The sequence below is a fragment of the Terrapene carolina genome, unplaced genomic scaffold (assembly GCF_002925995.2).
Source record: "Terrapene carolina triunguis isolate 2854851 unplaced genomic scaffold, T_m_triunguis-2.0 Scaffold85, whole genome shotgun sequence".
Taxonomy (NCBI): Eukaryota; Metazoa; Chordata; order Testudines; family Emydidae; genus Terrapene; species Terrapene triunguis.
The window spans coordinates 59,167,973-59,181,938 of record NW_020664436.1 but is presented as its reverse complement, the minus strand read 5'-3'; the positions used below and the strand labels follow the sequence as shown (position 1 = coordinate 59,181,938).

Sequence of the window (13,966 nt, the reverse complement as noted above, 5' to 3'; positions counted from 1 at the left end):
GCATAGAGAGTACACTTATAAAGTTTGTGGATGATACCAAGCTGAGAGGAGCTGCAAGTGCTTTGCAGAATAGATTTAAAATTCAAAAGGATCTGGAGAAACTGGAAAAATGGTCTGAACTAAATAAGATGAAATTCAATAACGACAAATGCAAAGTACTTCACTTAGGAAGGAACAATAAATTGCACACATACAAAATGGGACATAAGTAGGAAGGAGTACTCCGGAAAGGGATCTGGATTATAGTGGATCACAAATTTGTAAGTGTAACACTGTTGCAAAAAAAAGCAAACATCATTCTGGGATGTATCAGCAGGAGTGGTGTAAGCAAGTCATGAGAAGTAATTCTTCCACTCTACTCCATGCCGATAAGGCTTCAGCTGGAGTATTGTGTCAGAAAAGATGTGGACAAATTGGAGAGAGTCCAGAGGAGAGCAACAAAAATGATTAAAGGTTTAGAAAAACAGGACCTATGAGGAAAGATTGAAAAAATTGGGTTTGTTTAGTCTGGAGAAGAGAAGACTGAGGGGGGACATGTGTGTGCTGGGCAGTGTTTTGTTTTGGTAGAGTTTGGGGATTTTGTACATGCTATTATGTGTTTATGTTAGAGAAAGCAGGTCAAAGAAGCGCATCTTGCACTTGCAGCAGATGGCAAGTAGGTTTCTGATGGTCCTTAGTTCCTGGGGGAGTTCATTCCATAGTCTCGGACCAGCCCCCAAGAATGTTTTGTCTCCTGTTCAGATGAGCTTTATAGCTATGATAAAAAGTTCTATTATGCCCAAGGAGCAGAGTTGTCTGCCATTGTCTTCATCCCAGAGCTTTCCAGCAAATCTTTCAGAAATGCTGGGCCCAGGTAATTGAGCAACTTGAAGATAAGGATCAAAACCTTTAACTTGACTCCATATTACATGAGAAGGCAGTGTAGACACCAGAGACAGGTACAATGTACTGTTAGTAGACTATGTTGCTGAGGAGATGTGCTGCAGCATTCTGCACTGGTTGGAGTTTAAGGGCTTGTGGCTTTGGGCCAGGTATATTATATTGCTGTAGTCCACACGGGAAGTGACAAAGGGGTACGTAAGGAAGGCCAGGTCAACATCCACCTGGGACAAAGTCTCCTAGCCAGCTGGAGATGGTAGAAAATATTGTTTGTGGATGCTGCTAGCTGAAAGCTTAGTGTCAGTGAAAACAACAAGGAGTCTGGTGGCACCTTAAAGACTAACAGATTTATTTGGGCCTAAGCTTTCGTGGGTAAAAACCTCACTTCTTCAGATGGTTTTTACACACGAAAGCTTAGGCCCAAATAAATCTGTTAGTCTTTAAGGTGCCACCAGACTCCTTGTTGTTTTTGTAGATACAGACTAACATGGCTACCCCCTGATAGTGTCAGTGAGCAATTCAGGAGCACTCCTAAACTATGGACTGAATTAACTAATTGTGAATATGTCCCCTTCAGCCAAAGCAGACTGCATGATGGGGTGCAAATGCTTCACAATGCTTTTCTGCACCCACCAGCATTACCTCTGTCTTGCTGGGGTTCAGCTTCAATTAGCTGTTCTTCATCAAAGGCGACGGCAGTAGTGCTATAGTCATATCAGTTGAAGGATAAGTAGTGTTGTGCGTCAGTGGCCTAACTGCTTCAACTGAAATCAATGGAATACTTCCCACTGGTTTCAATGGGAACTGAGTTAGTCCAATGCTGAAACATCCCACCTATAAATCATAGATAACAGGAGAGCAAGTTTTCCCACACTGTCTACCAGTTTGCCACAATTTTGACATGAAGGGATCACTCATAAGGAAGAGTAGACGGTACTGTTCTCCATGCCCATTCAGTTCTTGACCTTTCTGCTGAAACTGCCAAAAAAGGTGCTATTAAGAGCTTAATACAACTCGGGGTAATTCAAAGAAAGCTGGATTGCGCCCTTAATGTGGCAGTGATAGTTTCTGTGATATGGACATTTATCTATTGGAAATTTGATAGATGTTAAACTCTTATCATGTAGATCACTGAAACGTCAACAGGTGGTAATGACTTTTGTTATTATTACCAATCTGTGCTCAGTTTGAACAGTAAACTAGAAATGAGGGACTCTATATCCTATTAACAATATCCTGGGTCTTCCAGTACATTTTCCTTTTGAGTTAACAGAAGCTGAACTTAAGTTTTGTGTTTCTGCATGGCAATATTTAGAAAGATTTGTATCACAATTCTACTTGCTTAATCTTTGTTTTCTATAAAAATCCAATGGTAACTATGTAAGTTATTTTCAGAAGAATACAGATAGTCCTTACTTTAAGCTTTTACTATAAACCTGGGCAAGAGGTGAATACTTTTATATTCCACAGCTGCTTCCTGACAGGTGTCTGTTCTTTCCAGGCACGTATTTAACACAAATTGACATTAATATAAGTCAATAGGTAGATAATACATATAAAATAATACTGTAGTAGTGCTGTTGGTTTTTTATGATAATTTTTAGATGCACAGCATAATGAAACAATTAAGACTTCTCCTAAACACACTGCGCAGCAACAAACAACACTTCAAAGCTTATTATAATTTGACATTCCTAACAATTTCAATTTACATACAGCATACACAGTTAGTAGAATAACAAAAGCAATTAGTGACAGAACCAGTGGCATAGAGACAGTAGGTTCTTACTAATTTAATAATTTAATAACAAAAGTATCTAAAAACATTTAATACATCAAAGCATGTGTTATTTATAACAATGAAAACCAACCTTTTTTTTTCAACGGAGGTTCCACTTCACCTAAACCAAGATGGAAAAAACACAACAATCAGATAACTGGTAGCAATGCCACTATTTTTTTCCATGCTAGTTTATTTTCATTTTTAAATGCATTCAAACTTTATGCCGAACATGTTGAGTAACAAGAACTCTATTCTGAGATTTTAGACTTACACCCACACTTCTGCTTCCATGTAGGCTTTCTAAGAGGAAGGACAGATACGTTAAATGTATTGTAGGCACCAAAAAAAGTTCTAGAACTTATAGTTAAATATGTGACCAGATACTGGCATGTGAGTGGAATTTGTTTAGTTATAAACCTGAATCTATATTTTAAAAATGGGCACAGGGATTCCATTTTCATTGGCTAGAAAGAAAGCATTCCAAATGACATTTCTTGCAATGTTCAGAACAAAAGAAACCTAATAATGCTTTCAATGATGTCAATGGCAAAAGTCCCATTGACTTCAGTGGGAGCAGGAACAGTCAGTTGCCAAAATCTGATGCTGTGCCTCCACTTCTGACATGGCTTTAAGCATTACAAAGAAGTGGACCCATACAGTAGACTCTTAGGGCCTAATACTGTGAGATGCTGAGTCCCTCCTGTGATTCTTGGGCGGTGCTGACTGTTCTCCACTCTGAGTACAGTCAATGCAGTTGGGGTTGCTGAGGACCTCCCAGGAGGCATTCAGAACCTTGCAATTTAAATGATTTAATTTTCTATATAGGAATTGGTATAGGCTAGCTCATTTTATGATCCTTTCAAACCCTCATGTAGGTTTGTCCACTCTGCCTCCATCCATTCTTGTACTCAAAAATGTTCCTCATTGCATGGTTTTTGACCACCAGCATAATTTCAAAAATTTAGACAAGGAAACCACATTGCACCCTTTTTATTTCTAAACAACACCAAGAACTGGCCTTACGGTGGTTGTAAATCACATCTTAGAATAGGGTCCCCAAGTCATAAAGCTACATATAATAGCATATCTGTTAGTATTAGTACACAAAATTAATATGAAAGCCCATGCAGACATCTTGCAGTGGCAGAAGTTAGGTGATACTTCTAGTTTATGAATACAGTAGGTGAAAGATTCAGTTTAAGTTCCTGTTGGGTTTTAATCATTTTTGTTATGATGGAATGCTACACAAAGCAATAGGAATATGGTATGACACTGCTATGATCCTCATGCCTAACTGCATATACGCGTACAGGACGATAAACATAACATGTAGTACTTGTGCATCTATTACCCACCACATGCTACTGAACTGATTATCTATTAATAAAAAGATGGTTCTTTCAAAAACTATAAAAATAGATTAACTGTTGGCTGTTTGGTTTAACGTATCTGACAGCTCCATGAGATGATGCATATTAATAGCAGTTCCAAGGCCACACTGTTAAATTATTGATGTTTGTTATCCAAACTTCCCTTCAGTCCAGTTACAGTGTTTTTCCACCAATACTACCCCCTACTGTTCAAATATCAAATAAAAATGTTGTCTTAGATTTTTCAAGTTTTGACTGTACATTTAATTCTTTCATTTTCTAGACCCTTCCATTCTTATACGGTAGAGAGAAACAATGTAGAATAGCTGCTGCCATTCTCTGAAACATCAACTCAGCCTAAATTAGCCCTCTTTACTTGGAAACACCACTAGTAACATTTAATTCTGACATATTTTCTGTAATTGCCTATGAAATGGAAGATGAAAGCTAACAAAGACATCAGTTTTCTAACGCTAGTGCCAGCTGATTCATTATTAGCGAAGGTGTTCACTTCTATTCGCTTTCCCTGACTTCTTTGACAGTGAGGTTAAAAATTAAGTAAGTCAACATAATGCATGTAAAACATGAGTTAGCGCAGTTACACAAGTCTGTATATCGCAAATACCTTCATCACTGTCATCATCATCAGTTGATACGATGTCAGACAGTAAAGAAATAAAACCATAAAGCCAATCAGTGGATTCTTCCATGGTCTGATGTATGATTCTCAGTGGCTCCTTGCTGAGCTTGTTAACAGAGCTTCCTGAGTGCATAGGTTAAAACAGAAAACATTTGAAAAGATATTTTTCTGGGGGTTAAGGTTATTCTGCTTTATTTCTTCACATACAATACTAATTATGCCAATTTATTCACCAAAAACAAAGCTTGTGAATGTTAATTTTGTATTGCTCAAGAGCTTAAAGCATAGCTCTCTTTCCTCTGAAGAATTATGTTCTAAACACTTTCAGACCAATACTTGCAATTATCGAGTGGCTCAGAGCCAGGAGGATAAGTCAACTTTCATATGCCCTTCTGGTGCTTGTGTGGATTAGATTACATTTAGATCCGGATCTACCAAATGTTTGCCCCTCAGACTGTATCTTCCAATGCCTCACCCCGACAAAGACATCCCTCCATACCATACAAGATTTTTGTTTCCTTCTCATTCCCAAGTCCATAATCTGCCTCTACAGTGTGGAAATGCATCACTAATTAGCAGTCTGCTGATCAACAGCAATCAGTTGTGTGCTGTGCTTCCACCTGCTACTCTGCCTGACTCAATTCTCCATCTGTCTCCACTTCTTTCTCCATACATCACCACAAGGATCCTGCACTACTGGCCCAGGAAATTGCTGTGCCTTGGTGGCAGTGCAGACTGGTTACATCATTCTTGTGGAGTACACGGAGAGGACTCAAAGAAGAAAAGATGTACATAACTGGGATGAAAAAATGGAGATCACAGTGAAGAGGAGAGTGAAAGCCCCAAATGCCTCTGGCACATACATACATACACATACACACACTCGTAATGTCACTTTATGAAGATGTAAAGTACTCCCCCCTTGCCATATGCACTAGTATGCAGGGAATCACACATGATAATAAGAATATTTTTTAAATGTTCATCCAATTAAGCTTTCACCAGCTTTCTTTTTCTTTACCCACAATTGTCCTTTTGATCTATTTCAGGAGAACTTTTCAATCTCTTATAGATCATTCCACCTTCTTAGTCTCTCCAGCAAACTTGCATTATCCTAAGATCTATATCAAAGTATTGTTTAAGAAAGAGAAAGAAAGAAGTGTTTTATGCTAAAACATACTTTTCCATTAGGAGTGTGACCACAGTCCAATTAAGATGAATAGAAATCCAGTCCAAGCTATTGTCCTCTTTACTTCAAATTAACTGATAGACTGAAAGATTCCCCTTATCTGCCTGGCACTAGTGGAGACTATGTAATATATTTTACCTAAGACAGTCAAAGTTAAATCATGAACAGGATTGTTATGCACATTTAAAATGGATTTGTATAATAGGATCCTGCTCCTATTGAGTTCAACAGAAGTATTGCAATTGACTCCTATTGTAAAAAGACTAGGCACCATAGCCTTGGTTACCATCACCTGTTTTTTTAACAGAATTATAATGTCATTATGTAAATATTTTCAAAACTCAAATTAAATTTAATACAACTCTGTTTACCACCATTTCTAACTACAGTGTTTGTTTTTCAAGCACAAACCTTACCAGCAATCAGAAGCAGACTTACATGAAAATTTCAGTTACAAACGGCAGGCTTTAAGCAACCTCATTCTTGGCAACAATCTGAACAATGTTCTATAAGTGCTACAAATAAAATGTACGAGGAAAATAATTATTTGATGTATAAATAAGATAGCTTTTTTCCCCTTATTATATTTATCTTATTACCAATGAATTAATCTAAAAACACTCTATATCACATAAAAGACCAGGATAGATTTCTATAATTTTGAGTTTGCCTGTGAACAATGTGTAAAAAAGGCTTTGGGGTTTAAGCAGTATTTAGATTAAGATATATCTAAGTTCCATTATATTACTCACATCATACTATAAATTCAACATGTCACATTGGCATGGTATCATTGCACAGAAATGTGCAACATTTTTTCACTTTTGCCCTATACTGATTTATACCCTGGGGCAATATAAAAGATTTAAGAAAGAATTTTAGGGGTATAAAGTACCACAAAGTATTTACTTTGCTTACAAAAATTTCTTGCAACTGTCCCATCCACCAAGGTCCAGAGATTTTTCAAATGAATCATCACAAACATCCCTCCCAATAGTTTAACACTTCTATTAGACAATCAAAAAATAAACACCAATCTGCCTCCAAATAAAGTAGCCACTGAAATGTAATTAAACTTCTGGGGCTTATTGTCATTTACATTGAGACTACTTTGTACCAGCCTGGCAGTATACAAGAGACTTCAAGTAAGTAAACAATTTACACTGCCAGAGTGGTGTAAAGAGGTTAGAGCATAACTGAGAATCAGAATTAAGCACATTTTCATAGAAAACCTTTGTATAAAATGCTGTGAAAATTGATTAAAAATTTTAAGTGACCAAAGGCAAAATTCCCCATTCTCATCTCCACTATGAGGCACATGTTGCAAATCCTCCTTACATTAAGTGTGCAAAAAAAAATCAATTTGGGTTTGCAAAGATGTTCTTTTGGTGACATTTGCAAAAACCTGAAATTGGGGCGGGGGACGAGGACAAACCACTGCAAGTTTCGCTAATATCCCTCTTTACACAATTGTGCCAACTAGCCTCCTCTACACCTTTTGTTATGCTCTCTGTAATTTAAAAAAACAGTTTTAGAGGTAATTTTGGATCTTAATATGCTTAAAATCCCATGCCAGATATGCATGAAGTGTAAAGAAATTACTGATCAAATCCTTGCTCTCAGCTTTCCCCGGTACTTTGCCAATATCAGGTTGGTGTTTTCCTATTAGAATAAAATACATATGAAATAAGGAAAGGAAGAGCAATCCAGGGTGAATTAAACAGAGCGGAAGATGCTGTTTGCCTCAAGAACATACAAAGAATTATGTCTGTTTTCAGTGGATTAGTGTGTTCCTTGCATTCCTGAGCGTGACTGACAAAATGCAAGCTCGCAAAACAGCTTAAGCTTGTTATTTTGATATTATTTAGAATAGTCTATCTTTTTTAGGTCTAGCGAGAGAGAACAAGTTGATAGTTTATTAGAATGCATCTGAAACCAAGTACACTCAAACTGGAATAATTACCCCCTGCATATCACTTGGGGACTTTTCTCTCTTTGGCCACACACAGAATATACTCGTGCTTTAAACCTATGCTACACAGCACACTACATAATACATAATGTCCAGTGACCTCAATGGGAGCTGCTAGGTGCTCAGCACTTTTGAAAAATCGGGCCACGTATTTAAATGGCTAACTAGGGCTTTAGAAGCTTAACTTCAGGCATCCAGGGTTTTTTTTTAAAAAAAAACTGGCCAATATCATTAGGCAGCTTGAACATTTCTCCATTCTATTTCACATGGTCACACTCTTGGTTATCTCAGATAGGGACCAAATCATGGGCCTCTCTTATCCCCTAAAGGAAGCCAATTTAATAGCTGAGTGGGTGGCAGAGTGAATTTGAAGGTGACATCCTCTAGATTCAGGTCAGTTGCTAGACTTACCATGATTTGAGTACTGAGAATAGCCAGTGTGAGTGCCCTGAATTTAATCTGCATGGTGTCTTTACAAGATTGGAAGGTTGCTCAGGGAGAGGCATACTTTGAAATGTGGCATTTTGTTGAGCTGATGAACACTTTACAAACTGAGCCAAAAAAAATCTAACATTTTTCTCTAAGACAATTTAATACTGGAACAACTTTTTTCCAACTGTTTTGCTGAGCGGAAAACAAACCCTGTACTGTAGCTGAACTTCGTCTGAAAAGCACATGCAATTAGTTGTGTAGAGGCTTGTTTTTATTGATATCTGCTGCTGTTTTAATAAGTAAAACACACACACACATACCTTAGTGACTTTTGTTTTACATTAAATTATCTTTTAGTCCTTGTCCTGTTAGGTCCTGATCCTGCAACACTTACACCTTTGAGTAACATTACACATGAGTAATCAGAGCTCAATATGACTATTCACATGTGTAAATTACTCTCATACATTAGTGGCTGTTAAGATTGGGACCTCAAATAGAAGCAAACCACAGCATTTGTCCATTTATTGTTTGCTACTGTATAAAGGCTCTTTCAGTTCATTGAAAGCTTAGTGCTGCTGGTATCTGCATCTCCATTGCTATGAGAATAATAGCCCATTTCACCTATCTTCTCTCAATCTGATCCTAATCAGGCAGTTTCTCACTTGCAAAATTGTTTTGCAGATGTTTAAAGCTGGATGACTTCCAGATGACTGAAGCTAAATCCCAGTCAAATGGGAGGCTTTTATACATTACTTAGCAGTAAAACCTTATCTAACCAAAACCCAACTGAATTCTCTAGGAGGGTCTTTGATACCCCTTTTATACATCTACAAGAAATTTGGGAATTTGCTTGGATTTTCTTTGATAAACACATTTAAAATGTGGTTAAAATAGCTTGTTTTATCCTCTAAGAAGTGTTGCAAGGATTAAATCCTGCTGAGTCCCCCATAGATTTGGAAACTGGTTTTCATGCTTATTGCATCCAAACTGGATTACTATAATTCTTTGTTTGTAGCCTTCCAGCATCAGTGTTGCTGGAATTGCAATTTGGTCCAAAACGCAAGAACAAGAATTATCGCTTTTACCCATAGGAATCAACAGCTTTACCTAAGTCTGAATTCTCTTTGGCTTACAATTTCTGCTCCCATTGATTTGAAAATTGTGCTTCTGTCTTTTAAGGTAATTAACAGCTCATGACTGAACTATATGACAACACTTCCATGATGATACTTTTAAGTTGATGAAAAATCTTTTGCTCTCTGAAATCAACCCGATGCTGGACTTTTACAAGTTCCTCAAAATCTTTTCTTTGGTCATAAAATGCTGTACCTGAAAGTGTTGAAGTAATTTCAACTGTGTCAAAAATTTTAGACAAGCTTTTGAGAATAGATAAAACCTTATTTCTTATCTGAACTAATACTAAGCTCTGTAATAGTGATTTTTCAGTATACGAATGAAGTGTATGATATGATTTGCAGTAGTGATTTGAGCATATTTGTTTAGATTTTATGGTTGGTGTTACTATTTATTGCTGTAATGCACACAAAAGGTACTAATTGACTTGTCTGTGCAGGTTGCTAAACTACTTCCTACTTCAGTTGTTTGTCTAGTTCAGGGGTCGGCAACCTCTGGCACGTGGCTCGCCAGGGTAAGCACCCTGGCGGGCCGGGCCAGTTTGTTTACCTGCCGCGTTGGCAGGTTCGGCCGATCGCGGCTCCCACTGGCCGCGGTTTGCCGTCCCAGGCCAATGGGGACTGCGGGAAGCCGCGGCCAGCACATCCCTCGCCCGCGCCGCTTCCCGCAGCCCCCATTGGCCAGAAGCGGCGAACCGTGGCCAGTGGGAGCCGCAATCGGCCAAACCTGCCGACACGGCAGGTAAACAAACTGGCCCGGCCTGCCAGGGTGCTTACCCTGGCAAGCCGCATGCCAGAGGTTGCCGACCCCTGGTCTAGTTTTAATAACAATGCTAATAACAAGGCCTGTCATCAGTCCTTTTGCTATCAAGTAGTTGTACCAGTCATATTTTAACCTATTTAATGGATTTGTTTACCAATTGTGTATTTAATTCAATTACATGTGATGACAACAATATACTGAATATAATTTGAAATCACTGTACAAATAAGGGTAATTATCTGGTGTAAAGATTTATTTATTTATGAGATATCCAATTCATTGATAATGACAAGGTACAGGATGTGAAAACTTAGAATTTCTGTCATGTTTGATAATATATAAAAGCCTCACACTAGTTTAAATGCTCATAAAACATATGTACATGTCAGAAAGTACTGTACTTTGACTTCAGAGTTTGCATATTGCCTAAGGATCTCCAGACTGCTAGTTGTCTTTGAAGGGAACTTTAACTTCAGTTGCTACTACACTTCTATTGCTTCTGAAGACTAAAAGAAAATATATCAAATAAACTCTTTTCATATAGCAGATTAGACATACACTTTGGCTCCCAACACTAACACCAGAATCCGTTCAACTCAGGATTCTTTATGGATCACTTTGGTATTTGAAAGCCCTGATTTTCCTCACACTTACTCAAGTGTGAGTCAGGATAAACTCTGGTATGTATCAATGATTTACACTGATATAAAGCTGCTGGGAGAGAAAACTCAGACCCTCCATTTCCCTTACATGCCAATTTATAGATATTTAAAATGTAAATATGCAGTTAACAGTCTACAGTATAAAACCTTCTCTGCTTAAATGATTTGCCTTTCCTACCACCCAGTAATAATAAAGAGGTTCAGCTCAAGTATAAAGCTAAAACCTCAACTGAATGTAGAAAGAGGTATTTTCATCCAAAATGAACTGTAAGCAAAAAAATACTTATATTACAGTAAAATACACTTAATTTCCCTACTAAATAGTATGTCTGCTTAATTGGGATACTTGCTAGAAATTGAAAATAGAGTAAAAATAATCCTACAAAGTGCTACGCAACTTCAACTACCACAGGCTTGGCTCACACTGGAACAACTATAGATATATGTATAGCCTTGACTCTACAAACATAGTTAAATGACTCTAGGGGACTTAGACTTCCATTGACTTCACTTGGATTGAGTCGGGTTCTAATTGTACAAAGTTTGCCTAAATGTCATGTCATGTATTAGCCACATTGTAGTGAATCAGAGTGGCCTCCCTCCAAGCCTGAGACAGAGGGACCACTACACTCTTTTTGGTGGGTGGAGCCAAGCTGACCCCCCTCCCCTGCACCAGAAGCAGAGGGGCGGGACAGGAAGTATAAGAGGCAGGCCCTTCAGCTCAGTTGGGCCGGAGCTAGCAAAGGAGGCACATGTCTCTAGCCCACTGCAGATCTCTGGATCAGACCCTGAGCCATGTAGTGCCCCGCCCTGGAGGAGACTGAGACTGAGAGGAACTGCTGGAGCTGCTGTCCACCACTTACCCTGAGGACCAGCAGATTATGGAGCCACACCAATGGACTGGAGTAGGAAATAGCCCAGGGGAACCAGGCATTAGTCAGGTTGTGCTATCACCTTACCAGACAATGTGTTTTGGCAGGATCCTCATTGACCCACAGGCGGGATCCCCTAGCACTGTTAGCACCCTGGGCTGGGACCCAGTGAAGTAGGGTGAGTCCAGGTCCTCCTATTGCCAACCCCAACCCTCGGGTGGCAGCCTATTTACCCTAGGTCAAAAGGCCTCGTTTGTGGCTTGCCCCCGCCAGAAGACTGCAAGCCCATAGTCTGTGTGTGCTGTCTGCCTTAGCCAGGAGGCTAGGCTACAGACTACTTAATTGCTTATTGCTCTGCCCTGCCCACAGGGTTAGAGCCACTGACTGTGTTTACTGCCTGCCTTAGCCAGGAGGATTGAGCCCAAAGATTGCTTATTGCTGTGCCCCGCCCAGGAGGTCATAGCCCAGACTGTGATTACTGTCTGCCCTAGCCAGGAGGCTTGTGCCCAAAACCGCTAATTAACTTCTATTTATTGCCTGACACAGCGAGTCAGACAATGGACAAGCCTGATATGGAGGAACTAATACAGACGTGTTTTTGCATAATACTTTAAAGTTATCAGCTGATCATAAAGTTCTTCCTATATGGACTGTCTTGTTCAACTTCATGTTTTCCATGTCTGCAGTGGCTGATATGGACATTGATCTAAACCCCCTCCTACAGGATCCTACCCCCGGAGCCCCGAACCCGCCCAACCTCACCGGCCACCACCAACTCCGTGAGTGAGCCGGGGAGACCTCGCCCACCCTCAAAGGGGAAGGGACCCATATCCCCCCCACCCCCCCGAGCCCTGAACCGGCCCAACCCACCGGCCACCGCTGATAACAAGAGTGAGCCGAGGGGACCTCGCCCACCCGCAATGGGGAAGGGGCCTATGTACCCCCCCCAATGGGCCTTATATCCTAAACCCTGAACCCACCCAACCTCCCCGGCCACCGCCTATGCCAAGAGTGAGCCGGGGGGACCTCGCCCACCCACAAGGGGGAAGGGACCTATTAACCCCCCCCCGCTGGGCCTTTTCCCCTGAACCCTGAACCCACCCAACCTAACTGAATCCCACCACGTGAGGGTCGCCCCATCACCACTACCCAGCCCACCTACTTGTACCCATGACTATTTGTACCCCCTATGTGGATGATTGACCCTCACCGCTTACCAACTTTGCCTTGATCTCGCCCACCGCTTACCCCCCTCATTGGAGACATCACAGTCTATATGCATTATGTGTGCTGCCAACCCTGACATAACAACATCCTCCCCATACTCTGTATGTTCCCCCAATGACTGACAACTGACTCCTCAAATCTTTTGTACTGTCTATTTTTTAAATATTCTCTATTAAAATGCTTTAAAATGCTGCTAATGATATGTACAAAGCTTCTTTTTTGAAGCCATTCATGAAGCAAAAGTGAAGATTTCCCAGCATATCAGAGCCTCCTGAGAATCTGTTGATTGGGACAATATCTTAAACTGACAAATCTGCTTTGACCGGATGCTACTGTAATTAACTTTACTCATTATAGTCGGCTAGATTTAGATGTTAGCAAGCAAGTGGCGTTAGTGCTTGCTGGCAGTCAGCGATTGCCCATGCTTTGTTATCTTAGTTAAGCAGGCCACACACACACTTATTTAGAATACTGCAGGCAAATGTCTTTACCAGGTGGTAAACAGGGATCATCACAATGTTGTGAATAAGTGGCTATAGGGAATGACAACAAGATAACCCAAGGAATGGCCAATAAAAAAAAAGGGAAGAAACATTATTAGCAATAATGAACATTATAGGATGGCACTTGACTAAATAAAGCAGCTATGGTGTGAAGTGAGGATTGATTTCATCCCTGCGTTATGAAGTAGAAACTGGATTTCAGTAAACAGAAAAAAAATACACTGTAAGGTAATACAGCAAGAACCAACCAGTGTAAAGCTACAATTAAATAATGCTGTACAAAATTATTCACAAAGGTTACAAAAATGTAAACATTCTTTTGCTCAAAAGAAACAATTACTTTTGATTAATCCTACTGAATTATTCTTGGTTCCCTCACCATCAAAAGACCAAAAAAATTATATCACTGATGATACCTTGTGCAGTTGTTACCAGTGTGACTTATCATTATTTGTTTAAAATTAGAAAGTTCATAAGCATCATCAAGGGCCTGAAATTTGGTTGGCATTTCATATTAATCTGAAACACTTAAGCATGC

General features: G+C 39.7%; 1 protein-coding gene across 1 annotated transcript in view; it reads right to left on the bottom strand.

The window, feature by feature from the left end:
• TRDN (triadin) overlaps positions 1 to 13,966 on the bottom strand; it is a 291,579-nt gene that overhangs the window by 232,815 nt on the left and 44,798 nt on the right. The window contains exons 3-4 of the mRNA XM_029911016.1: positions 4,658 to 4,795; positions 2,751 to 2,780 (exon numbers count right to left, since the gene is read on the bottom strand). Coding sequence (XP_029766876.1) covers positions 2,751 to 2,780; positions 4,658 to 4,795 — 168 coding nt within the window. The remainder of the gene's footprint in view (positions 1 to 2,750; positions 2,781 to 4,657; positions 4,796 to 13,966) is intronic.